Consider the following 27,558-nt stretch of genomic DNA (forward strand, 5'->3'; position numbering starts at 1 on the left):
GTAACTTATTATTAGGAACTTAAGAAAAATAGCTACAAGTATATTCCAAAATAGAGTCCGCTTTGAGTCCCCAAAAAGTTTGCACTTACCTTCATACACACACACTAGATTCATACACACATGTGGCATGTATGGTATCCACTTGACTCATTTGTTCATAACTTCATGTACAAAGGTACACGTATGGTGACCACTGATCAAGCTCTAATTGTTCAAGCAAAAAGAGAGCCAAACATATCCAAATGAGACATGACATGTTTTCAATTTTGTCATGACAATAAGTAACTCGTCTTCACTTTACTAAATTAATCGCTTGCGAAAAGACATGTCGTAAGGTAATAGAATCTCTTGCGTATATATGTAGATGGCGTGAAGGGCATCAAACTTTCGCGATCAGATATGAGATTTAAGACTTCAAAACTTTCGGCTCATTTACTTTGAGGAGTTGAAATTATAACTTGCTAAGCTTAAGCTTGGCTCGTGAAAAGCTAATTTAGCCAACTCGTGGCTTGTCGAGCTTTACTAGTTTATCACCAGGGTTGCTAAAGTAATTTATGGTTTAGAGAAAAACATTTGTGTTCATTGAGTCAACTTGTTCAAACAAATCAAAGTTTTTTATTTTATTTTATTTTATTTTATAGATTAAAATTTCAAGATTTGTTAAGTTTGTACTTGGTAGCTTTTAGTATGCTAGGATGGTAACGAGATGACCCTAAAACGATTACAGTAACTTGTAATCGGTATGTAAGTGTGACACATAAAACGATATAAATTTTGCTTATATGTGGTACCAAACTTTCGCAATCATATATAAGTCTTAGAATCATGTTGGAAGATTTGTTGCATTTATAAAGATCTTTTACATATACATTTCATCTATAATTTTAATATGAAATTTATAAATTGATTATAGTTGCTAAATTCATTACTAGAAAAGTTGAATAAAATTATTAAACTGAATTTTCTTCAGATTATTATATTCTAAAATAACGACACATTAGTTGCTAAAATTGTTACTATTTCATGAAAGGTACTAGACGGAAATTTCGGCTTTATTTGGCAACAAGTTATTTACAAAAATAGCAACGTTATAATTATTTCTTAATTTCTGATATTTATATTGCAAAAACCACACATATATGTATGATTTACATAAAGCCATACAATTATACCCATGGGATTTATTTATAAATTCAAAATTTTGTATTGATTAGTTCATCTAAACTCAATAAAACTATAATTAGGCTGGTTGTTGCGGTTTAAGTGTTTTAATGTTTGTGGCACCCAATGTTGTAAAAATCGCTAGTCGTTAATCGGGCGGTGGAAGTGGGGACTACAATACAATACTAAACATGTATAACAGGAGAACTTAATTTATAAAAATAGTTTTGTGACAGGTATGTGAGGAGTTCATTTGGTTTGTAAACCCCATACGATTGATGTGGGATAGGTCACATATATTGCAATGGTTTTATTTCATTACAAGTGACCCTCCTTATTGGTTAAGACTGGCTCATCCAAACAAAACGTACGAGTTGGTTCCTATACCACTGTTAGTTATGAATTTAAAAAGAATAAATACTGAGAAAAATCTCACAAATGACAAATTTGTTCACTATATCTATAATCGAGCTAAATTTGGTGTATCATAAGTGAAACTCATAGTTAGTTGTTGCATGATGTCAATTGGTTATTAATACAAGCTAAAACTAAAGGCCTAACTATTACAAAATGACCTTAAAATACCAATATTACACTTTCAGTCCTTGTTCTCTATTACAATATTAAAGGCATTGTGTCACAAATATTTATATGCGTGTTATAATTTATTCATATTTCATACAGATATTTATATACATGGTATCAGTTATTCATTTATTTCATTCATACACTTAATAAAAAATCAATTTGGTGTAGAGAACTGAAGAGAAAAAATATAAAAATTCTAGCTATACCATATACATTAAAATCATCCAGACGATTATAATGAGGTCGTAGATAAACGAGCAACAAGCTGCAACGCAACCCCCTTTTTAGTTAGCAAACTCAATCATACTAAAAACAAAGTTTTGGTTTGTAGAGGCCGATAAATTACTATGCACGACCCTTTGAACCATGTTCAAAAAGTCAACGGCCTTTGGGGCTAACAAACCAAATGTGTCAAAGACAAAAGGATAAACACATGTTGATTCTATAAACAAGATATTATTGCAAGTGTTTCTTTATCCACTACATCCAATCAACATTAACTAGAAGTTTTTACCTAAAGTTCGTTATATTTTTAACGCATATCACTTCTACATTAAGAATAACCAATTCGGGGTACTCAAGTTTAGGGGTTGTTTGGTAATCTGTATTGAGTCATAAAAATGTATAATCGATTCAAATGTAGCCTCTAAATCATTCGACATGTTTCTGAAACTTGCCCATTATAAAGCTTCATACAGCATTAAATTAAGTCGTTTAAGTGAACCAAACATATTATACCTTTAACCGATTCAGGGCTAATTTAAAAGAATGCAAATAGAAGAAGGGCAATTTAAGAAACACACAATAAAGTAAGGAGACACAAATCTGGCAGTGGCACGTGCCACCACATCAAGAAGCACATGTTCTCCAAAAAGCAAAGCCCCAAACAGGCGGAACATATTTTCAAAATTTAGTACTCCACTCCCACTGCCAGCTAACTGTATACCTTGAGTGATCATGAATACATGTTTTCCTATATTACATGTTTGCCCTCATATAATATACATTTATCAACTGTGATCACAAGAGTTTCAATTCTTACACATTTTATCAAAGTTTTTAAAAACAAGAACATAAGATAAAGGTTGCTAAACACGAGAGAGCTTGTTTGGATAATTAACATGTGTTTATCCTATTTGCCTTTGACACTTTTGGTTTCTTAGCTCCAGATATCATGGGCCCTTTGAACAGAGTTCAGAAAGTCGTGCATAGTAATTTATCGGCCCATAAGAACCGAAACTTTGTTTTTAGTATGATTAAGTTTGCTATCCAATATGGGGTTGCGACGCAGCTTGTTACCGGCTTACTTGCCACTTCATTGTAAATCATTTAGATAATTTTATAGAAGTTTTCGATTGTCTAAAAAAAGTTCTGGGTCGAATTGGACGGGAGATGAGATTCTTCAATAAAGATCCCGGTGGTTCAACCGATGATGATTGTGGAGCAAGGCCGCCATGGTTATGGTGAATTGCACGATGGCATGTGGATAAAGTCATAAAGATGAATGTGGAGAAGCGAAAACAAGTGTAATGATACGTGTAAAATTGTTAATATATATAACATTTTGTGATATAAGCTTAGACTAAAGTATATTGATGAATAGTAACCATATGTGAGAGAAACCTGATTTGATATTTGACATATATATGGCTTAATACAACAAAGTTGGGTTGGTGAATTGATTTTTATTCTTGTTATCTAATTGTTTTCGAGTTAATAACTAGTAAGATATTGGTCTTAACTCTTACGTTGATTATTTAAATGTAAGAAGTATTTTTTTTCTAGTAATTAATGTCAAAAAGAGACTGTATCACTTGTTCGAAATAAAACATCGTGTAGAGAAAAAAAAATGCTTAAGCTAATATTAAATCAAAGCGTGTTAAATACACAAATAGTTAATTATCATATTGTTATAACTTTTAGCTAATACGAGTAGTAAATATTTTATATTGCATGCGATAGTCATCGTGTAACTAAGTGCGCACGGTGTACACGAGTCGAGCCGAGCCTAAGCTTGACTAGGTTCAAGCTCGGCTTGTCTTGACTTACGAGGGAGCTCAATTAAGGTTGGATCAATTGATCGATCTAGTGTACATTTATATAAATGAGCCAAAGCTTAGCTTGAGCTTGGTTGTAGCTTGTGAGTAGATGTGGGAAAATAAACCAGGTTAACCAAACCAAAATCAAATCGGTTTGAAACTGATTATGTATAAACCAGGTAACCAATCCAAAACTAGGCAAAAACCAGTCAAAACTCGAACCGAAACCGACCGTGCAACTGGTTTCAACCAGAATTAAAACCGGTCATAAACCGCTTTTGAATTTTTTTTATCCAAACCGAACTGGTTTCTAGTTTTAAACTGGTTTATGCACCTAGCAGACTTTCTTAATTGTCAAGATTTTTGGAATAGTTATTATAACTTTTAAGTATAGTTAGGGGACCAAATACATAACTATACAATAATATAAATAGTAGGAAAGGTGAAGGATGTTAAATGGTTAGAATCCACATTTTCAAAAAAATTAGTCCATCCATCAATAACACTTGAAACAAACAAACACTTAAAACGCCGTCGTTTAGAATTTGAAACACTCAGATCATCGACGACAACAACAACAATGGCGAATAATAATAATACTCCGGTGAGAAAACCCAACGCTTCAACCGCCGATCTGTTAACTTGGTCGGAAACTCATTCACTCTCCTCCGTTAAGCGATCATCCAACCGTTCTCATATGGTAATAATATTAATAATTACATGTTATAGTTTATTACATTTTGTTAGTTAAATAATAAATGATGTTTGATGAAATGAATTGTAGCCGTCGGATGGGATAAGTAAGGTGGTGTTTGGAGGTCAGGTTACTGATGAAGAAGTTGAGAGCTTGAATAAGAGGTAGCTTTCGTTGTTTGTATGTTTTAGATCTATTAGTTGGTTTATTTAATATGCTGTTTATTAATTGATGTTATTATTATAATGATAATATATTATTACCAGATTTAGTGGCAGAATTACAATTAGTGATTTGGATGAGATCGGTACCGAAAATGTGAGAAATTCAACTGATTTTTTTGAATCGGTATTATTATTATTATTATTATTATTATTATTATTATTATTATTATTATTTGGAGTAGTAGGATGAGATCGGCACCGAAAATGTGTGAAATTTAATATGCTGTTTATTAACAATAATAATAATAATAATATCTTCTTGTTTATTATTATTATTATTATTATTATTTAAAATAACAAAAGAGTACTGGTACCGATTGTGTTGGGTCGGTTTGGTAAGGCGCTGATTGGTATCGATACCATTAAATATAATGAAACCGAATGGTATCGATACCAATAACATGAAAACCGAGTAATGGTACCAGTTATGTTAGGTAGCGGTATTCGGTTAAAAAAAAGCTTCTATTTTTTGAAGTGTATTTTTTAAATATTTGTCAAGTCGATAAAATTTGCATTTTGATATCAGAGTGAAGTTGATAAAACAATCAGTTCTAGATTTAATAGTCAAGTACATGATTATCGGTACATAAAAATTAAAGGAAATCCATTGACAGTTAAATTTAAAAAAAAGGATTTTGCTTGTTTAGTTATCGAGCCTGAACTTGAGTCTTGTGTTGTTCTAAAGTTTACCTTTTATGGACTTCTATGTATTAATTAATTTCACATTGCACAGCTGTTCTCGAGCCAAGCTTTGGCTCGTTTAAAGTTTTTCTTAAAATATATAAAAAGTATTAAAAACTTATATAAGTTAATTATTACTAAATAATAAGTGAGCTGAGCTCGAGCTTGAAAACAATTCACGGGCCAAGCTCGACTTTTAGAAAAGGGGATCGAAATGAGGCGATTTGCGCCATGTGGCGCCCAGTCAGCAAAGGGTAGGTTTTTATTTTTGGGGTGTAATGGTGTTGTAGCCTCATACATATATATATCACACACACACACATATAATAATAATAATAATAATAATAATAACAATAATACACACAACACAGGCGAGGAAAACTCATCCCCCCCCCCCTCTTATCGCCCCGGGGGAGGGGGGTTGAAAATGGTTATCGCCCCAAAACTATCACTTTGCTCGCCCACTACGGGCTGCCTCAGAAGACTTGAACTTGATTTGTAAACCATTTCGCCTGTGAAAAATATATATATTTTAAATAAAACTTTGTGCATATTGTTTCAGGAAACCTGTTTCAGGGTTCAAGTTAAAGGAGATAACCGGAAGTGGTATATTCGCAGCCGGAGAAAACGGTGCAGAAGACACCGATGCTGCAAATGGCATCCCATCAAACCCAACCAGCATTCGAATGTATCAGGTTGACCATTTGACCATTTACAAGCTATTAACTTATTATCTTTAAATGTTGAAAAAAATATAAAGTATTAATTTTGTTTTGTTAATAACCAGCAAGCGGTTGCTGGAATCAGTCACATATCATTTGGCGATGAAGAAACCGTGTCTCCTAAAAAGTCAATCTCTGAAGCCAAGCAACGGGAGTTAAGTGGCACGTTGGACAGTGAATCTGAAGCGCGGTTGAAGAAACAAATTTCGGATGCGAAGAATAAGGAACTTAGCGGACATAACATCTTTGCACCGCCACCTGAAATTCAACCCCACCCATTGGCTGCCCATGCACCGGCTTTGAGGGAGTCTATTACCATTGGTGAAACCGCTCCCAATAATGTACGTATATCCACCATAGTTTCTTATGTTACTTATACATGCGTGTGTCTATACGTTTCTGTGTGTGTGTTTGTATATATAATACGCATATATACAATGGAACGGAGAACACTAAATATTGCGCAAAAACTTAACAAGTGAACCATTTTGATTTTTTAATCGTAAACGTTTTTAAAATAAAAGAAAATGATTGATATACAATGTGTATGTATATGCATAGATTTGTTTTGGAATCTACAGGAACCGCATAAATCACTTGTACATTGCACATTATTAATGATTTAATGAGATAGTGGGCAGGCGTTTATTCAACCGTTTTTTATGTAACACTTAAAGCAAGAGATACAAGTGGATTTATGCAGTTCTCGTGGTTCTCAACATATTTCTCGTTTCTGAATCGAACACACTCTTATATATGCACACACATATATAATCATGCCAAGTCTATTTATTATTATTATTATTATTATTATTATTATTATTATTATTATTATTATTAGAAGTTTCAAACAACATCCAAATATTATTGTATACATTTTTAAATATTACAACCGGTTGTGTTGGTTAGGGAGACTCGGTGATCAAGACAGCGAAAAAGATCCCAAACCAAAAGCTAACCGAGCTGTCGGGGAATAATATTTTCAAAGGAGATGAGGGTTCGGTTGGCGTGGAAAAGCCGTTGAGTTCAGCGAAGCTTCGGGAAATGAGTGGGAGTGATATTTTTGCTGATGGGAAAGCGGAGACCCGAGACTACTTAAGCGCGCGCAAGCCTCCGGGTGGTGAGAGCAGTATTGCATTGGTGTAATTGGTTTTTTTTGCGTATTTTGCTGATATTATTTATTTGTGGGATGTTGATGTTTGGAGTTTTGGCTAATTGGTGTTGGTTTTGTTCATAATCAAGTTGTTTGTGATATTGATTGAATTTGACAATTTAAAATTTTAGTTACTTAAAAATAAAGTGAATGTGAATTAGAATTAGAAAAAAGCAAAAGTAAAGATAGAAATTGATGTGACGGCATCTGATAGAGACCTGTTGAGTGGGTAAAGTTTTTATACGAAAACAAATATTACTGTTTATAAGAAAACAATGCATGAAAATAGGAAAATATAAACAATAAGAATTTGATAATAACCTAGCTTGTGTTTAAATTTTTTTTACTCGAATGGATATCTGGCCGTGTAACTTAAATGGGTAGTTTCAAGTTAAAACGAACGAACACGAACTAGAATGTATAATTTACTAAAAATAACGGATTTTGAAAATAGTAGTATTACGGAAAAGCTATGTCTATCTAGGCATTTAATCTTTAAAATAGTAAAAAGTTTAGATAATATTTTTTTACCACTTGTAATAAACTCGACATTTTAACTTTTATCCAAAAATAACGAACTTGGCATAATATCATTAGTCACACTATATAATTTCAACTTAACCTATATGATTTTGTAAAAAATTATATATATATATTACAAAAAACTATTATCTAGACAGTTTAACTTCTAAGAATAAAAAAAATATTCGGTTAGTTTTTTTTTTACCCTTTAGTAATAATTATGCTATGACATGGAGAAAGTGGGTCCCGATGAAGAGTAATATTCATAGTTGGAGAGCAGAAATGGATATAATTCATTACGAGTAACAAGTGTATTATATGTGACGCTGGCATTGAATCAGTAGACCATATTACTACCGGTTGTATGGTTGCAGCGGTGTTGTGGGATCATATTAGTCGTCGGTGTAAAGTTACTCCTATATTCGGGTTCTCGGTTAGAGATCTGATGGAGCACCATAAAGTTATCAAGCATGGGGTAGATATGTTAATAATTTAAATTTCTCATCCCTCATTTTGCCACCATCATTAAAAAAGTACAAAAACTAAATGGTTTACAAAACATGCAAACTATACTCTACATATATATAGTCTCTAAATAAAACCATACCCATCACCCCACAAGTGTGAAATTACTCTTTTACCCTTCCGACTAAACTACAGGGTACCATTTACACTTCTACAAACATATCACATCACATTCACTCCTCTATATCCGCCTCAGCTTCAGTCAAGATCTCATCATATTCCGATAACAAGAAATCGCAAAGCTCCAAAAGCTGGTCCGCCAATGGCGGGATCCCCGGATTCCTTCCATCGTTGTATTTATGAGCGTTGTATGTGATTTGCCACATGTCGTGTCTAAACGCATCGCGGCTTTTATATTCCAGCTTTCTGACTTTCTCACGCATTGTCGCCAGGTCCATTGGTCGGTCGATGATTCTTAGGTAATCCGGAGCTTCTTTTCTAGTCACGGGTTTTAAGAAAAGAAACGACACTTCATTTGCCTTCAGAGTGTCGATAATTTTCTCCAAGACATTAGCCAAACCGACCTGTATAAATATAAAGTTATAGCAATCAATTTTTCTTCTTCACCATTATTATTATTAGAACTAAAAACAAGAAAATGGATCTAACGGGTTTAAACTTGCCCCGAGTAATGCATAAAACTACAGAATCTTTAGGATCATTTAATTTTGAAAATTCATACTATTACTAAAATAACATAAGTTTAATATTAACATTTGACCCATAAATTTTTTCATAATCAGATTATTTAAGGGCAAAAGTAGGCATATTTTAAAATGGTTGAAACAGGTATTAAACTAACTGTTGGTAGTCTGACTTAATAGTTAAAAAGAGACAACTCATAACCTTCCGTATATACGAAGTTAAATAACAAACGAACAAGATGATGCTGCACAAACTAACGATTAGCCAAGTAACTAACATTACATAGATAAACACACTAAACGTTTGCATAGGAGCGTGTCAAATCAAATTATTTTTTTATATAACAGAGCAATGGATACCAAGAATAATTGTCTTTCCAGACAATTTATTGGTTGAATTTACAGTTTTCTGATTAAAAAAGATAACTTTTTGGATATTAAAACTCTTATAAAGCTAAAAAACTTCACAATAAGGGTGGTAACTTTTTCTTATCTAAAGATTGAAGGAGAAACGGGCTGATCGTTGACCAGTCTCTAATATTAATACATACGTACTTCAACCATAAGGGAGATTTATATTGATATACACAAAGGCAATTTCTACTTGACACGTTAAAAAAGTATAAACTTTTTTAAAAAATGTACGAAACCAACATGTCAGCAAAAAAAAGCCTGTGTATCAAAAACGATACGAAATAATTTCAGCAAAAAACAAGTCAAACGAGTAGAGTCCAGCAAAGTAAATTATTAAATGCACAAAGCTTCTATATATTTATAAAAATTATGGACAATTGAAGCCAGACCGACCCGTTTTGACATGTACAAATTGAATTATTGTTAACAAATTAATTCTAACTGTTTGTTTTGGCATGTCACCAACCAGACCCACTTTTTACCTAAAAAATTACAAAATCAAAGAGTTGAAAGTGTTGGATTAATTACCTCTCCACCTCGGCGGCGTTTTACAGTCGAGGGGTAATCAGCACTAAACCTGCCACCTAATTCTATAACGGGCTTTCGCTTTGCAGCACGATCTCGTTCCAAGTCCCGTCTCTCGTCTCTTCTCAAATGGGTCTCATCAAAATAGTCGTTTCGGGTGTCGAAAAAAATATTTTTGTTTTTCTTCTTTTTTTCACGCAGACGTCTTTCTTCTTCTCGTTCACGTTTTATATCTTCTTCAAACCGTCTTATCTCCGCCACCTTTTCTTGCTCTTCAAATTTTCTTGCTTGTTCTTCATACATCACCCGGGCCCTTTCTCTCTCCATTCTCATTGTGTATTGTTCTTCTTCCCAAAACTGATGATTGTCTTTCGGTCTACTGGGTTTTTGAAAACCTGACAGTTCAGTTATTCGTTTCGTCTTTCTTGGCTCGAATCCTGGGCTGACTTCTTGACTAACTTGGTCAAGGTCAATGACTTCTTTCGGACGTCTGATTACTATCGTTTTTCTTGGTGGGTTTCCGGGTAGGTTTCTTGGAGGGTTACGGGCAGTCTCGACAGGAGGTCGGATCACAAGAGATGACGGTTTACGGGATTCAACTTGGACATCTTCGTTCTTCAATTTATTGGAGAATATAATTTTGTTAACTTTAACCGAAGATTTATTATTAACGGTTTCAGTGTCTGACGTTCCGGGTCGATCGGAAACTTGTGAGGTACTCGGTGTGGCTTTTTCGGGGAATCTTTCTGGAACCTTGTCGTTGGCAGGCCCACATTTGACTTTTAGAACTTTGGCTTTTAAAGAGATTTTTTCTTTTTCTTCCTCAGGTGGTGCCTCTATAACCGCAAGTTTTGTCCCGCCTTTTTGTATTAACTTTTTTACAGTAGTTTTTTGTTGGGGTTTTGTACCAAGATCAAAATTGATGGATTTGGTAGACGATTTTTCAGGATCTTTACTTTCGATTTGGATGGTGGAATTCTCTCGGTATTTGGGGCAGTGCTTATTTGTCTTCATGTGACCATACTGACATATCAAACAGGTAAAAGCATTAGGAAGGATATTATTAATGGTTGACCTGATATTAAGTCAATGTTATAAAATGTAATGGCTAGTATAAAACATACCTGACCACAAGCTCCACAAGTAAAACTCTCTCTTGCATTTTTCTTAGTATTTACCTGCAATCACACAAAATTAAAGAAAAATTATTGAAAATTGCAGCTTTGTTTTTTTTTTTTTTTTTTTTTGTGAGAATAAAGAGAACATTTTACTAACCTTTATAAGATTCGATCCATCATTCAAAATTTTAAGCTTTTTATTCAATAAGCTAACTTGTTCAAGATCATCCTTCTTTTTCGGTTTCATCTTTCCAGAAGACGAGCTTTTTCTGTAAGGAAATAGATCATCCTGCAACCACATTGTATGAGAAATCATACATGTGCAAACTTAAATGTATAATGTAAATCAAATAGAAATACATACATCTTTAAATGGTCTAACTGCATTCTCGGTTATAGAAAATGATCCAGACATAGAAGACTTCACAGGTGTGTTCATTGCTTTCAATTTGTTTTTGGAATTACTATTAAATTGCTGCATAGGAGTCAATCCCATATCTCCTGGTTTGACCTTTTTCTTCTTCCGTTCAGCATCATCATCTCCTGAATAATTCAATATCAACCACTTTGTCAGTATTGACTTTTAAAGAAAGACCTTGCACTTTACAGTTCACAATTTAAATAAAATTCATCATATATTGTCATCCAACATTATTCAATTTGTAAGTAAGATGTGTATGTGTGTGTGTCTGTGTGTATGAATTTCATACCATCCATGAGTATTCTGCATAACTCTGCAGCTTCAGCAGCTTCATCTTCATTTTCCACTTCAGCCTGACTTTGCGAAGGCAACCGTCTCATTTTAAGACCTTTAACACTATCATGATTTGACTCATGATTTCCCTCTTCACCATCATCGCATTCTTCTGCATCTAGCAGATTCTCAAGATCCCCTGCAAACGAATCCAAATCACTATTCGCCTCATTATCACTTTCAATTTCTTCACCATCATTGGCAGAAAGATTTTGCACTTGTCGGTCCCAAATTTCTTGACACTTTTCTCGTGCTTGTTGTTGAAGTTGCAAAAATGACATTCGTTGACCACGTGCATATTTGCTAATGGTTGACGGGTCAACTTTGACTCCAGAGGCAGCTTGTTCACTAGAAAGCTTTCGGATCATTGCAATCCGATGCCATCTTGTCAGTTTCGCTATTTGTTGTTCGGAAACATTGAATTTAATGAGAACCTGTTGCATGGTGTATTAGGGTTAAAATTTTCATCATTATTGCGTCATCAGTTTCTAGTATTGGACTACAGTGGAACTGATTCCGGTTATTTGATTATTACAATTAATCAATCAGTGTACCACACTATATTCTACAACTTGTTTTGTTACAACTAATTATTTGATTTTGATTATTCCATATCACATAATTAGGCCTATAAATGAGCCAAATGCTCAGTTAACCCTTAGTCAACCGTTCAGCGGAAGTTCCCTTATGTTCGTAATAAACGAACGAACGAACATGAACACACGTCTGTTCGTTAATTTATGTACGCGAACTTTTGTTTTCATTTGTTCATTTGCGTTCCTTTATAGTCATTTAATTTTTTAGCCCCATTACAATTTAGTCTAGTTTTATCAACTTAAACTATCACTCATTACAATTTAGTGTAGTTTTATTAATTTTTAAGCCAAAGAGATTAATATTCACATTTATGTTTAGTTGGTGTTTGGAAAGTTGTATTTGTTCATTAGCATAAACAAACGGACATGAACATGTTTCATTTCTTAACCAACGAATACGACCGTCTGTTCAAATGTCCGTATTTAATTGTTAGTTCAGTTAAAGTTGAATGAACGAACACGCCCCGTTAGTGTCCATCAGATTTGTTTACAAGCCTACGCATGATCGCTAAAGAAATGACTAATAAGCGGAAAACCTCGCGTGCAGCTTTCATGCTTAATCTTCTAAGATCTGCATCTGTTCCTGTTACAGTAATACCGACTCGATTTATAGGTGCTTTTTTCTTTGCTAATCCATTTGAAACCGGTGCCTTGGGAGTCGTGCGGACAAAACTAAATCCCAAACCTCTACCAGATGGATCACCCACACCTGTAATTTCCAACCGCTCTATATTTCCTTTGTCCTGAAAAAATTATAAAAATCCAGACTTAACCAAATACACATTGATAGTTCACTACACATGATTTAATCAGAAAAACCGAAACATACCTGATTCGTGCACGCAACAAAGTTGCTGCTTAAATTCCAGGGAGTTATTTGTAATTCTCTCTCAATATGGGATGCAGCAGCTAAAGCAATTGCCTCATCAGGCAGCTGATTCATTGCAGGAGATAGTCCAGCTGGATGAGTCATGCTGATGCCCAAACGTTTCAACCGATACATGCCAGCTAGCATGCTCTCAAACGCGCACACCTAACAAAGAAAAGGTAAATAGAAGGAATATATACAAAAGTTAAACGACATAAGTTATATAATACGAAAGTCAAATATACATGCTCGGGTGTAACCATCCTTCTAAGCTCCTCTTCCAATGGAATTCGGAAATTTTGCTTCATAACCCACGAGCCTCTCTGGTGGATGGTTTAACATAAACATATTAGCGATTGAAATAAACTGTGAACATTGATTAGTTAGATAGGTTATTATGTATCACAGCTCACCTGATAATCACAAAACATTTTTAACCTTTTTCTTAGAGAAAGTTCAGCCACATTTGCAAACAGTGCAGTCAGCTCACTAGCAGGGATGGCAGGCACCTCACCACGCTTTTGACAAGCACGAAACTCGCGATACATATACACCAAAAGTCTATTCATATTATACATCTGAACTGCTTTTGATACAGGAGACATTACCTCTATGTGAGGCTCCTATACAAAGTTTGACCAGAACAAATTCAGCTTTGCCCTCCATGTACAAAATAATAATAATAATAACAAAAGAGGAATAGTTTAGAAAAAAAAAACCTGTTGACCAACAACATAAAGGCGGTCAATGCGTCTTAAAGAAAGCTTTCCCTTTGCAGAGCGAATCAGTAAGTAGTCAGTTGATGAGACTTTATGTTGATATATTGGAGCTCTATACATATTTGTTTCAAGACAAGATTGGGCTGAACCGGCTTTTATGTCTCCTAAAAAGGGTGATTTATCAGCTGGATCAAGTGTGAGAATGTTCCCCAAATTGTGAGGCCCACTACGCAATTGAGTAGCGGTTTGATCACCGGGGCTTGATTTTTGGTAGTAAGTGCACAAACGAGCACCCATTCCACTATTTCCAAGGAGTAAAGGCCTTTCCTCACAATACCTGAAATATATATGTGCTAATAATCAATGCAATTGAGATGCATGAAACTAAGATAATAAATCCTTCACAAATATAGCCTCTTCAATGATGACATAACAAATAGAGAAATTAATCCTCTCAAATGCATAAAGAGAAGCAGTCCAGATTTAGATGCTAAAAACCAAATTATAACTGTACACACGCATATACATATATAGGATTAGGATCCACTAAGAAAGATTTTCATGTGAGAAGGGTGAGAAGCAATTCTGGCCACAGAAAACAAGGGGCGTGAATGGTATTTTACACTGTAAAATCTGCCCGCTTGATTACTGTTTCCGAAATTGCTTCTCACTCTTCACTCCCATATTTTCCTTCTAACTTGATTCAACTTACACACACACACATATATACATATAGATAGGCATACGTTCTTTTTCAGAACCAACGTTATGTTCAGAACCGCATAAGCATGTGTACTGCTTGACTCTAAAGTTAAAAATAGAAAAAATAAATACCATATTTGTAATAATAGCAATCTACATGCATTCTAGTCAATTTATACAATAACATAGTACAAGACTACAAGGGTTAAAGCGGTTCTCAATTTATATTGGTTCTTAAGTGAACGCCTCTCTCCCTCCCTCCCTCTCTCTTCACACACACACACAGATGTATAATACATATAGATCTAATAGGGCTAGGGATCATAATCAAACTAACAATTACTAACATAAAGCTTAGTAAAGGAAAACTAAGAGTTTATTAGTTTACAACACTTCAAATAAGTTGTTTATGAAGTACACAAATCTTATGCACCTATTTGCATGTCTTAATGCTCTTACAAAAGTCATCTAAAAACACTACGGAAAAAAGATCCACGACGAAGATGCCCTAAATACTTTAAGAATACAAAGTCTCCTTAAAGCTATTGAACCAAACTAACGAGAAAACTGATAGTTATTTCTTTGAATATCAAAATCTCAAAACAATGCATAATTTCTAAATATCTCTAAACTTGAGTATTCTGCTGATTTCATCACTATAAACATGATACAAATTGTCTGAATAGCTTACAAATTGCTATGGGGCATAAAAGCTAAAATATTTCATTGGCAGAACAGAATGCAGTCAAAAGTGCAAGTTCGTAAAGATTTATTTATATGAAATCTCAGATGTGGGAAAAACAAAGGTAATACACATCCTCTCATAATTACATTGTCCCGCTACAGAAGTACAGAGAAGTTGAAAACAGGGAGTTTGGTAGCAACATTAGTTATTGCCACCAATTTACTATCTTTATGTTTTTTCCGTTTTGAAATCACAAATTATTTCCTCATAAATCAGCACCTTAATAAAGTGACAACTATGAAATTAAAAAATACTAGCAACATCTGAGCTTCTTTTCTTATTTGTATCGTCAATAAGGAGCATGAAACTCAAAAGAGGTTTATAGATGGTTGCCTGGTTCATAATTTACCACCAGAGACATATTTATGATGGTTAAATGATACTCATGAAAAAAAATTCATGTTACTTTCATCAAATGTAAATCTTTGAATACTTTTTAGATATTGATCAAACCTCTCCTTTGTTTCCAATAGATACTTCTCTTGCAAAAACTCCGGAATCATTTCAAAATGTATGACCAGAACTGAAGTACATATATTAAAATAAGCGAAAGCACTTACTCCATCAGAAATGCATGCCCATCTCTCGCTGAAAGATCTGATTTCTTCTTAAAAGCACCAGGTGGACGCAAGGATTTGTTCTCGCCAGGAAGCTTTTGAGCCCGTGGTAACAAATGTATTCGTGTACGTACAAGATGCAATAGAGAATTCGGTCTAACATCTTGCTCTGCAAGAGATTTTTCATCTTCAAGCTCTTTTCCCGAGTATATTATCTTCACAGGCTCAGATGATTTAAAATCTGCCCAAAAATAAGATTAAAAGATGTAAACTTTACAAATCTATCAAAATATTCTTTAAAAAAGAAGACTAACCAAACTTCTTCTTATTAGCTTTCTCTTTGACAGATAATACTGTCTCCTCAGCATCTACATGGAGCTTGCTACCTTTTCCACCTAAGGTTTTTAATAATATTTTCATTGATCCTTTTGTTAGCAGCTTTCCTTGTTCCTTAAGTGCCACAACATTGTCATGTGGATACCACAAAGCTTTCGGTCTATGAAAGAATGCTATATCTTTACTGCAAATACAATAAAGAATATCATTAGTAGACAAAATCTTGATATTAAAGAAACACACGATATAATATTAAAGATTCAGTCTTACTTGCTAAGTTTGGCTTTCATTGTCTGTAACTTCAGTGCAGGTATTGAATGCAAGACTTTAACACCATGTGCTGTACGTTTCTTAGAATGTGATTTCAGCTGCTGTTGGGAGGATTTCCTACTGGAATAAAACTTATCATTCGAAATATTAAACCTCCCGCCAGATTGACCACCATGACCACCATGTAGCTCCAATGAATCACCGCCACCAGCTGACTCAGCAGACCGAGTTGTGATCATGGCTCCAGCGTGAAGCTGAAGATGCTCGCCATCTTTATTATCCAAAACTTCAAAAAGCATCTGTTCATCTTGGAGATCAAGAAGTAGCTTCGGTTTGGAAACAGATTGTTGTGGGTCCCACACGATTCTTTCCATCCAAGAACCGTCTAACAAATCTTTGTTTTGTAAAGTAAGTTTGTCAAACCGTTTAATTGTATCACTTTCAACTTTACGGTTTTTTTCATCAGTTTCCAAACGGGACTCTAACCTCATAAGTTGGGGATGATAAACTGTATCTTCTGATGAAATGTATGACTTTGGAGATTTTCTTGAGCCCAAGGGTTCAATAAAAGCAGGACCAAAAATTTGGGGATGATATACTGTTTCGTCATCCGATTCTGACACCGTTTGTGTCCTGGATCGTCCGTTTAACGAGTCAAGCTCAGGCCCTGATATTTCACCTCCACTAGTTTCAGTGACAGCTGGAGAATTATCAAAAATAATCCAATTTTCCCAGTCTTGTTGGTCAAGAGGCAAATCTAGTGTGGTGCTTCCGTTAAACGGTATGACATTGTCAGTCTGATCATCATCTTCTGAAATTGCCATTATATCCTCATCAACAACCCCAGATTGTGGAAGCTCGGCTTTATCTTGATTTGATGTCAAATTTTCATCTTCAAAAACATGCTTATATCTCAAATGAGGATAACCGTCTAAAGATCCTTTCAAAAATGCCTCTTCATCATCTTCCACAATATCAGAGACATCCATAGACTTATATTTTTCTGTAATTTATACAAAAATGTTAACAGCAAAACAACTTACGGTATCCTTGAATATAATATTTGGCATATGAAATTAATACCTTTCGGAACAGAAAACGACTGTTCCCTTTTTACTGCTTTCTTTAAAGGAACATGAATAGCAAAAATCTCTGAAAACCGTAAAATCACATTTCCATCTTCTACACAGAGAACAGGCAACGGTGTTGAATTTTTAGCTTCAAATGGTTCCTCTTCTAAGATATCCATCTCATCCTGAAAACAGACACTACATTAGTACCATAAACTGATAAAACAAAAATAAAAATGATGTCGAGACTCGACAGCATAAATATACATTTATAAAATAAAAATAGGCATAACCTTTTCAAGTTCCACAACATCAGGATCCAAGTTTTCTATTTCAGCTGCACCGCTACCATCCTCTGGAGAGCATTTTTCTTGCGGGTCGTATTCAACCTCACCTGAAACCAAATAGTATATTTCAATTTAAATTAAACTAATTTTAGAAAGGCTAGATGATTCCAGTTATTAAATTAAGTTAAACCTGATACAGAAGTGTTCTGAACTTGATCATTGTTATCCACCTGATCAAGTTCTTTCGGTAATTCTTCTTCTTCGTCGTCGTCATAATTTTCATCATCAAACAATGAAGATAATGCAGCTAATGGTGCAGTTACTGTTGTAGAAACATAATCAGATTTTGGCAAGAGATGGTCTTCCTCAGTCAAAGCTTGGACTTCTGGTCCCTCGTATTGTTCATCAAAATCTTCGTAATCTACTGCATCTTCAGCTTTTTGGTCATAATCTGATAAAAATTTGCATAATCATTCATCATTATCTTATAAGTTCAAATTCATGGATAAAATTAACAAATAAAAAATTACTTATCAAGATCATTCATGCAAAAGAAAATAGTACCTTGTTCAGCAGCATCACCGGATGTCTGTGATTTTCTTACTGACAGCTGAAAGTTTGAAAAAGTAAATGAGTTAAGAGCAACATATTAAAGGAGTAACGAACAGTCGAATGTATAGCAAGCAGATGGTAATTGTGTACATCAATATCTTTTAAAGATGAACCAAGTTTATCAGCAAGTGCGGCAAGATGCTCCTTTGCATCCTGAGAAACAAATCCATAGTGTTAGTACCCATATTAGTTTTTGCAATAATACATATGTATATACGTACACATATTTGTAAACATATATCAAGAAAAATAATTACCTCATCAAGGTAATCAATATCAAGATCACCAGAACCATCAATATTCCCAAACATGAATTCTAAAAGACGACTTCCATCTCGACCCTCGTCATATTCATCATCATCATCTGCAAGTCAAAAATTTAAAACCCTAGATAACATATGAAAAAACAATACAAGGGCAAGTTATGTATTTTAAACACACTCTAAACACTTTCATTTTAGTCGTTCATATAGTTCAAACCCAACCATACATTAAGCACTATAAGGGCACCAATGCCATTGACTCATTGTAAACTGCAGCATTGAATGCTTAATTTCATTAAAAAAACACTATCTATTGTATAAAGTTATTGTTCTTACTGTGCATGTTAAGATATGCTTATAACTAAACCCATCAAAGTTGATATAGAACAATAAAAGCTCTTGTTTGCAAATGAAGATGATAAGTTATGTCAAGCTCAAGCCTACCTTTCAAAAATTTACATGCCTTTCAAACATAACTAACACATGATCACACCGTTTTCCCTAAACTTATTTGAAAAATTCCATATTTGTCACTGAAGCTAAAGAGTTAAGTTTCAGTATTACATACCTTCATCGCGGTCATCATTGCCCCTACCATCTTCAGAAGTATTATCAGCATTAGAATCCATTATTTATAATGAAATCTGCAATATAGAAGTACATATTTAGCATCAATAACAGCAAAAAAAAACACACTTTCCTTCAATAAAAAGGCCAGATATATATACAAGGCGCCTAAACCCCCCAAAAACACTGAAAAAAGCTAGTCTTCTCGAGCTAAGTGTATTGAATTTAAGATCAATGTGAGCTCATTTCTCATTCTAATTCTTATACTAACAGGAATAGCATCAAGTTCATAACATAATAAACTAAAACCCTAGCTTAACCGCCAAATAGCAGGATATCGATGTAGCTCGAGAAGTGAGAACAAAGCAAACCAAGACCCTAACGGGCAAGCATTACAATAACTTGAGCAAAAGTAACAAAAACATATTAAAATACGGTAATAACCTAATCCTGTCATGAATACTAACAACACAAAACTGACAGTAAGAAAATCAAAATTATTACTTTCGAGCACACGATTGGGGACCCTAATTGTAAGTCATTATATCACTTTTGTTAGATCCCCCAGCCTCCCTATTACCAAAAGTACAGATTAACATATGGTAAAAACCTAATCTTGTCACGAATTAATAACAACGCATAACTGACAGCAACAAATTCAGAATTATTACCTTAGAGCATGTGATTGGGACCCTAATTGTAAGTCACTATCACATTTTGTTAGATCCCCCCACCCTCCCTACCACCAAAAGTGACTGAAATTTTATGTGAATTCAATTCAAGATCAATGTGAGCTCATTTCTCATTTTCATACTAATTCTTATCCTAACAGAAACAAAATATGCTAAAACTGTAACTTAACAGCCAAAGATCAATACACTGCGAAAGCTCTAAAATGAAGCGAACCAAAACCTAAACTGGCAAGCAATTACAATAACTTGGGCAAAAGTAACAGAAACAGATTAAAACACCATAAAAACCTAATCCTGTCAGGAATTAATCACAACATATAATAAATAGTATCAAATTCACAATTACTACCTAACGGCACCTGATTGTGCTTCGAATAGAATAATACAGGTGTGTGGCTTGATCACTAATGGTGCAAATTTGACAGAACCCTAAGTCTAAGTTTTCTAACTCCTTGTGTAATACAAGTGAACCAAAGGGCGGTGAAACCGTGGTGCAGTCGGTGATTCAAGTAGGTCTATAAAAACTAATGTAAATTGAATTCAAATAGCAATGTAAGCTCATACTAATACTAATCACTATACTAATCAGGAATATCACTTAAAACAGACTATACCCTAACCTAACAGCCAATTATTAATCGTTATACTAATCAGGAATATCACTTAAAATAGACTATACCCTAACCTAACAGCCAATTAGCAGGATATCGCGAACGCTTGACAACGAAAGTTCGGTAAATACCTGATCCTGACATGAACTAATAGTGTCGCAAATGCTCGACAACGAAAGCAAATAAAAACCCTAACTATCAGAGAAATCATAAACTATACACAATAACTACAAAAATGGGCAAAAGTACGGTAAATACCTAATCCCGACATGAATTAATAGCATCGAATTGATAATTATTATTACCTTAGGGCATGTGATTGTGCGTTAATCATACCAATACAGGTGTGCAGATCAATCACTGATTGGGCGAATTAGATGCTCGATTCAGAACCCTAATTCTAACGTAGTGTGTAATTCAAGTGAACCAAGGCGTGGTGCAGTCGGTGATCGAATTAGGTATATATTAACTATGTGAATTGAATTCAAAGATCAATGCAAGCTCATTCTCATACTAATACTAATTCATAGCCTCAAACCTTAAGCTAAGAGCCAAATAGCAGGATATCGACAATGAAAGTACCGTAAATACCTAATCGTGACATGAATTAATAGTATCGGGAAAGCTCGAAGCAAATCAAAACCCTAACTAGCAGAATTATCATAAACTATACAACAGCAACGGTAAATACCTAATTCTGAAATGAATTAATAGCAGCGAATTCATAATAATAATAATAATTACCTTAGGGCACGTAATTGTGCGTGAAATAGATCGATAGAGGCGTGAATTTGATGGTAGAATCAGAAGCGTAATAGTTGTTGTAAGTCAGTGAAGCAATTGACGGTCGGAAATTGGTTAGCCGGTGGTTATTATTATTATGGACGGAATCGATGACGAAATTGGGATCAATGTGTGTGCGTATATATATTGTGTTTGTGTATGTATAGGCCGTGAGTGATAAATAGATTCATATTATGTTTTAATTATTAAATAAATAAATGGTTTATCTGATTTTAATAATCACTGTTAATTGCAAATAATAATTCATATACATTTTATCACCAATGGTCCCCCTTCAAAATGACTTAACGAACATTATACTTTCTCCCGAACTTCAAACTAATTTTTAAGGCTTTCGAATGGAATGAGGATACAGGTCAATTGTTGTAAAACTTAGTTAGAAATTGTCCAAACAACAAAACAATATTACAATTCGGGTGTTTAAACTTTTAATTAACAAAAATTAAATCGCTTGGATCACATTTTTAAGATAAGTTTTACATCAATCGATTCTCCTTCCGATCAAAAGCCCTAAGACATTAGTTAGAAATTGGGGAAAAGGTATAACATCGTTAACTCATTTTTAACCGCGCGGGGGGAGGGGGCAACTTTTTACAATTTGTGACTGCCATTAGTGATAAAATGAATAGGGATTATTATATGCCAATATGGGATTAATAAAATCCAGTAAACCTAAATAAATTATACATGCGCTACGTGTAACATCTGACCCGATCCGACCCGACCCAGGTACCCGTTTCTCTGACCCGATCTCTTTCTTTTATGATTTAATATTTATACTTATATTTTACTTTTAATAATAATAATATATTTTCCTTCCCGCCTCTTTCTCTCTCTTTCTTTCCGCCGTCCCGTCCCTCTTCTTCTCTCTTTCCGCCTTCTTTTCCCTCTTGTCGCCGTCCCGCCCTTACGCCTTGTTTCCCTCTTTTTCTTCTAACTCTTTGCTTGTCCTTTGTTCCTTCCCGCCTAAGGTTGTCTGCGCAGCTCCACGCGCCAGACCCCTTACAAGGAATCCTGCGTGAAGACCACCTGTTTCAGCGATACGCGAGGCGAACTCTTCTCGCAACGCGCTAAGAATTGTAATTCTTCTCGCAGCGCGCTAAGAACGGTAGTTCTTCCCGCGACGCGCTAAGGATTGTAGTTCTTCTCGCAGCGCGCTAAGAATCGTAGTTCATCCCTCAGCGCGCTAAGAATCGTAGTTCATCCCTCGACGCGCGAAGAATTATAGTTCTTCCCGCGGCGCGCTAGGAATTTTAGTTCCTCCCGCGGCGCGCTAAGAAATGTGATTCTTCCCGCGGCGCGCTTAGAAATGTAGTTCTTCCCGCGACGCGTTAAGGTTGGTTCCGTCTGCCTTCGCGCTCGCGCTCTCTTGACCTTCTGTGTCTGCCTTCGCGCTCGAGCTTTCTCGCGCTAAACCCTTTGAGTTTTCTTCTGTTTAATCTAGCCGTTTGCTTTTGTGTTGTCTTATCTTTTGTGCTGTTGACCTAATCTGCTTTATGTCTGAAAAGTTACTTTCGGCGCAGCATGCGCACCAACCCCATTGGTTGGCAGAAAAAGTGACTGACATTATCTTTTGAGATCTGCTTTTTCCATGCTTGACCAGTACCTTTATCTGATCAGCCCATGCCTTTTTACTGTTCCCTGTCAGCTTTATCTTGCCTCTGCAGCTGCCATATCTTTCCATATCTTTTGCTTTTGGATTCTTATGCTTTTTGATATCTTTTGCTTGATCCTGTTATAGATCCTTTCCCCTTTTCTAGGGATTATGTCTCCTAGGGTTTTCCTATAAATAATAATAATAGTTTCATAACACTACACACACAAAACACTTAATCTCTCCTGTTTTCCTTGCTCTCTGCCGCCTCCCTCTCTGCCTCCGTCTTCCTCCCTGTTCTGTCCTGCTTTTCCGGTAATATATATAATAATTTACTTATTAATTATGCTAACTTATAATCAAGACTTAAAACCAATCATTAAAACAATAATCTTATTTATAGGTTAACTTGTGCTTGTTTAAAGTTGGTTCTTGCTTTATCTTACACCGCATCGTTTATCAAGTGAGTAATCTCGTACCTAATCCCTTTTTGCTTTTAATGTTTTGGGATGTTCATGTGTTCATACAAACTTAGAGTCTTAAACTTGTTTATGAGCTTTAGTCGCGCAGTATCCCATGTGTTGAGGACGTTTACTTGGCTGTTTATTTGTATGTGTGTATCATTAACCGCTTTGTTCGGCCTATTCCGCAGTTTTCATGGATCCATTAGATGAACACGGGAGACCTATCGTTTACGGTTTTCTTTGTTTACACTTGCACAGATGTTTTCTCGTTTTTTGTGCTCAATTGGGAGCACGGATTGAACTATGAACTATGAGCTATGATCTATCTAGGCTTGATCACAATCCGATTGCACCCTTGTTAAACACCAGACATACACGTGTTGCGCGCAGATTTATTGTTATCTATGTATTGTATTAAACTTGATTTCTCACCAACACGCAAGTGTTTGACGTTTATTTTAACACATGTTCAGGTTTGCAGTAGCTGTTTTGGAGCTTGTGGACACATAGGAAGTTTTCTTTATTTTTGGACCTAGATTAAAATGTATCAAGACAAGTTTTTGCTGTTCGAATATTATGATTTATAATATATTGATTTATGATGTTTTATGTTATCTTGTGTTTACCTTGCGCGTGCGCGAATGAATGTATTTATTAAATATTGACACCCAATAGTGTCACGAGTAATGAAACAATATGTGGCGCCCCGATGTATAATCCGCCTTTGGTCGGGGTGTTACACTACGTGACGAATCCATCGGTAAAAACTGGGGCGAATGTAGCGTTGAGATGGTGAGTCTATGCGGATTTGATACCAAGATTTAAGAAAATGACATTTGATCGATTTCTGTTACTTTCGTTATGATACTAAAACTAAAAAAAATTGACACAAGTTAATACAGTGCTGCCATTTGGCCGGTTAGGGATTTTTGACACCAAAATCATGTTTTAATCTAATTAGATAATTAAACGCTAGATACTAGATAATAAACAATACAGCGTAGGATTTAGAATTGTGTTTTTTTCAATTTTCTTTCTATTGAAGTATTTGTTGAGTCGTATCAAGCCCCAGTCTCAGATAAACTTGTTTACTTACCTGAGCTTGAGCATTGTATGTAGGGGTGTTAATCATGTCAGCTCATCCGGGCTTCGTGTTAATCGGATCAGGTTGATGGGGTTTTTTAAAAAGAAAAAATCAGGTTAGTTATATTTCAGGTTAATTTAATAGGTTAATAAGGTGAGGTTAGTCTAGTTGTAAATTGTAATAGATATTTATATAATAATAAAAATGGGAGAAATATGCTTTAGTCTTTTGTACATTGTGCATTCAAGTTTGTATCATGCAATATTCATTTTTATATTTCATTTTTTTTTACTTTTGGTCCCTACATTTTTCATAGTTTACAAATAAGTCACAAAATATATTTTTCCACTTTCAACTTTGGTGCCATATACTTTTCAACTTTTACATTTTTTTTTGTTTAACGTTTACGCTTGAATTTAACGAGTTAACACGCTGCAACGCATGCGTGTGGTTGAATGTTATGTCTATTTTCTCGTTTAACAGCCACATCGCAACGCGTAGATGTTAAGTTGACTTAGTTATTTTTTTCTATATTTTATGTTTCGGTCTAATTTTTGTGTGTTAACACGATGCAATGAGCGTGTGTGATTCAACGTTTTTACATCTATTTTTTGTTACTTTTTCTTAATGGTTAACGTTAGTACTGAATGCGGGAGAGGGGATGGCGAATGAAGGTGGTGATGGTGGTAACTTCATGCATTCAAGTGGAGTGGATATGTAAATATAAGGTTTTACACCTCCACCGCAACGCGAGGTGTAAATACTCGTTGGGCTACAAATATGGGTGTACCATATAATATTGTTTTGTTCTCTCATATCTCCATATATAGACATACATGATTACGTTAGCATTCAGTGTATACAAATTAAATTTTCTCTTCTCACTTACATATAGGTTTAATTATACAATTAAAATATTAATATGTAAAAGTAATTAAAATTATGTATAATTTAATTCACAAATAGTAAACAAATAGAACCCGAGTATAAAAAAACAACTCACAAGCCTAGCTCAAACCTAGTCAAGTTCAAGCTTGGCTTAACGCATTTATAAAACATGTGTATAAGTATTTATGCACGGTTTTCATCATTGTAAAATAACTGGAATTTTAAAAGAATTAGAATTTGAATGAACTTGTAGTAGATGAACATATAAGCATTTTAAATTAACATTTGACTCATGTGTTTATATTTATAACATAATCAAAATAGGTAATTTGTGACTTGAGCATGTAAACACCAACAAATATAAACGAACATAACTACATAACCGAAGAAAATGAACGTGTTCTTTGTTTGTTCGTTTTGTCGATTACCAAAGGCTCATTGAACCCGGTTAGTATGACTAAATAAATAAATCTAACTAAATACGTAAACAAATAAACATAAACAAACGTGAATAAACAAACATAAACAAATGTTCATGAACATAAAATGAACGAAGAAGATATGTGCTCATGTTTGTGCGTTTAGTTACATGAACATAACTTTTTGTTCACATTCTTGTATTAAATAAATGAACTTCTCGTCAAATTGTTTACGACCAGCAGTTCACTGAACATTGGATTCGTTAAATGCATATCCATTGAGATATATTAACTAACAATGAAGACAATACATAGGACCACCACACGAACCAAGGTCTTATCTGTCAAGTCATTTTCGATCAGGTTTTGAGCCTTGACTATATGGCCACCACACAAACAAACTGGCTTCAAAATTTAGACTCCTTTAAGTAATAACATGTTTTAGACATTTGAGTATATTGTTTGCCAAAACAATTTGCTTGATTATATATATAAGTATAAGAGTAAAGCTTCGTTATATATGTATTCTTAAGAATTTAAAATTCATCTAATGATAGTTAAAAAGATAAACTGACTATATGTGCAATTATGTTAAGAAACACAAGACACAACCACTAACGTAGAGCTCATATTATACAATATATAATAATTCTGGCAAAACAAAACGGTCAGGCAGGTCAATTGGGCTTGTGTCAAAATGAGTCGTTTTGAAAACATCAGTTTGGTTTGGATCAAAACAAGTTCGGGCCAAAAATGGGCTTGGCCTAACGTAGTTTTAAAGGAAGAAGGGAAAGAGAGGGGGGGGGGGGTGATAAAAATGGTTCACAAGTTGTATTTTTATCAGGGCCGGCCCTAAGGTAGCGAGAGCCGGACAACCGGTCGAGGGCCATACTTTTCTGAGCAAAATTATATATATATTTTATATATAAAATAGGTATGGATCTAAATAATCTAGGCTAATTTTCTTTTTTTTTATCCATAATTTGTTTAAGCTATTGGGACCAAACCAAATTAATTCATAACATTAATCGTCATTTAAAAAGTTTAGCTTCTATATTTCGTTACTCAATAGCCGACAAACCTTTTTATTTCGGCTCTGTTGAGGTATTTAATCCTCTGGCCCGACCCTGATTTTTATGACAGCCACTTAGCTATAGCTGAGGTGGAAGCGACAATGACGGCGGGGGGCGTTACGCTCTAGACTGGTTCACATTAATCGTATTAGATTTATGGTATTTGTTTGTTTGTTTTGACGTATCGTTCTATATAGTTTCTAGCTATATAGTTTTTTCTATAATATAGTTGTCATTCTAAAAAATGAATTTAACCCCAACAAAATATAACAATAACTTACTATAAAGTCGTAGAAAAATAACGATGATATCTTATGAGGCTTTGTTAACAAGAAATATCTTGTATTAGTAGAATTATTAATTTGCAAACGTAAAGCATAAAACGGTTCTGATTATACTCGACTACTCGCCAATCTTAAACTTCATTACATTTTTCTTGCACTTTGTACTTTCATTTGTAACTTTAAGATTCTACAAAATGTGTATAATTTGTCACATACAATTTCATGTTAAATAAAAGTTGCAACTCCATTTACACTATAACAACATATTCAATAATCAATATCATGTAGT

General features: G+C 34.5%; 2 protein-coding genes across 2 annotated transcripts; one reads left to right on the plus strand and one right to left on the minus strand.

The window, feature by feature from the left end:
* The first annotated feature begins 4,343 nt into the window (after positions 1 to 4,343).
* LOC143599044 (uncharacterized) lies at positions 4,344 to 7,345 on the plus strand. The gene is made up of 5 exons (XM_077077106.1): positions 4,344 to 4,488; positions 4,573 to 4,646; positions 5,950 to 6,082; positions 6,175 to 6,450; positions 7,019 to 7,345. Exons 1-5 carry the CDS (start codon positions 4,369 to 4,371, stop codon positions 7,253 to 7,255), a joined length of 840 nt encoding a protein of 279 aa, XP_076933221.1. The 5' UTR covers positions 4,344 to 4,368; the 3' UTR covers positions 7,256 to 7,345.
* Positions 7,346 to 8,381: 1,036 nt separating this feature from the next.
* Positions 8,382 to 21,596, minus strand: LOC143599046 (transcription initiation factor TFIID subunit 1-like). Its single transcript, XM_077077108.1, has 22 exons — positions 21,404 to 21,596; positions 19,358 to 19,433; positions 18,784 to 18,890; positions 18,617 to 18,679; positions 18,479 to 18,524; positions 18,105 to 18,365; positions 17,921 to 18,021; positions 17,641 to 17,812; positions 16,558 to 17,560; positions 16,266 to 16,471; positions 15,955 to 16,192; positions 13,948 to 14,284; positions 13,642 to 13,851; positions 13,474 to 13,551; positions 13,190 to 13,393; positions 12,897 to 13,103; positions 11,721 to 12,198; positions 11,375 to 11,553; positions 11,168 to 11,299; positions 11,017 to 11,070; positions 9,896 to 10,915; positions 8,382 to 8,833 (listed from the first exon to the last, which is right to left on the minus strand). Exons 2-22 carry the CDS (start codon positions 19,416 to 19,418, stop codon positions 8,483 to 8,485), a joined length of 5,508 nt encoding a protein of 1,835 aa, XP_076933223.1. The 5' UTR covers positions 19,419 to 19,433; positions 21,404 to 21,596; the 3' UTR covers positions 8,382 to 8,482.
* Positions 21,597 to 27,558: the final 5,962 nt, after the last annotated feature.

Source organism: Bidens hawaiensis, unplaced genomic scaffold (genome assembly GCF_021521415.1).
Source record: "Bidens hawaiensis isolate Kalapana, Puna unplaced genomic scaffold, B.hawaiensis_p1.1 tig00051428_1, whole genome shotgun sequence".
In the NCBI taxonomy this organism is placed as follows: domain Eukaryota; kingdom Viridiplantae; phylum Streptophyta; class Magnoliopsida; order Asterales; family Asteraceae; genus Bidens; species Bidens hawaiensis.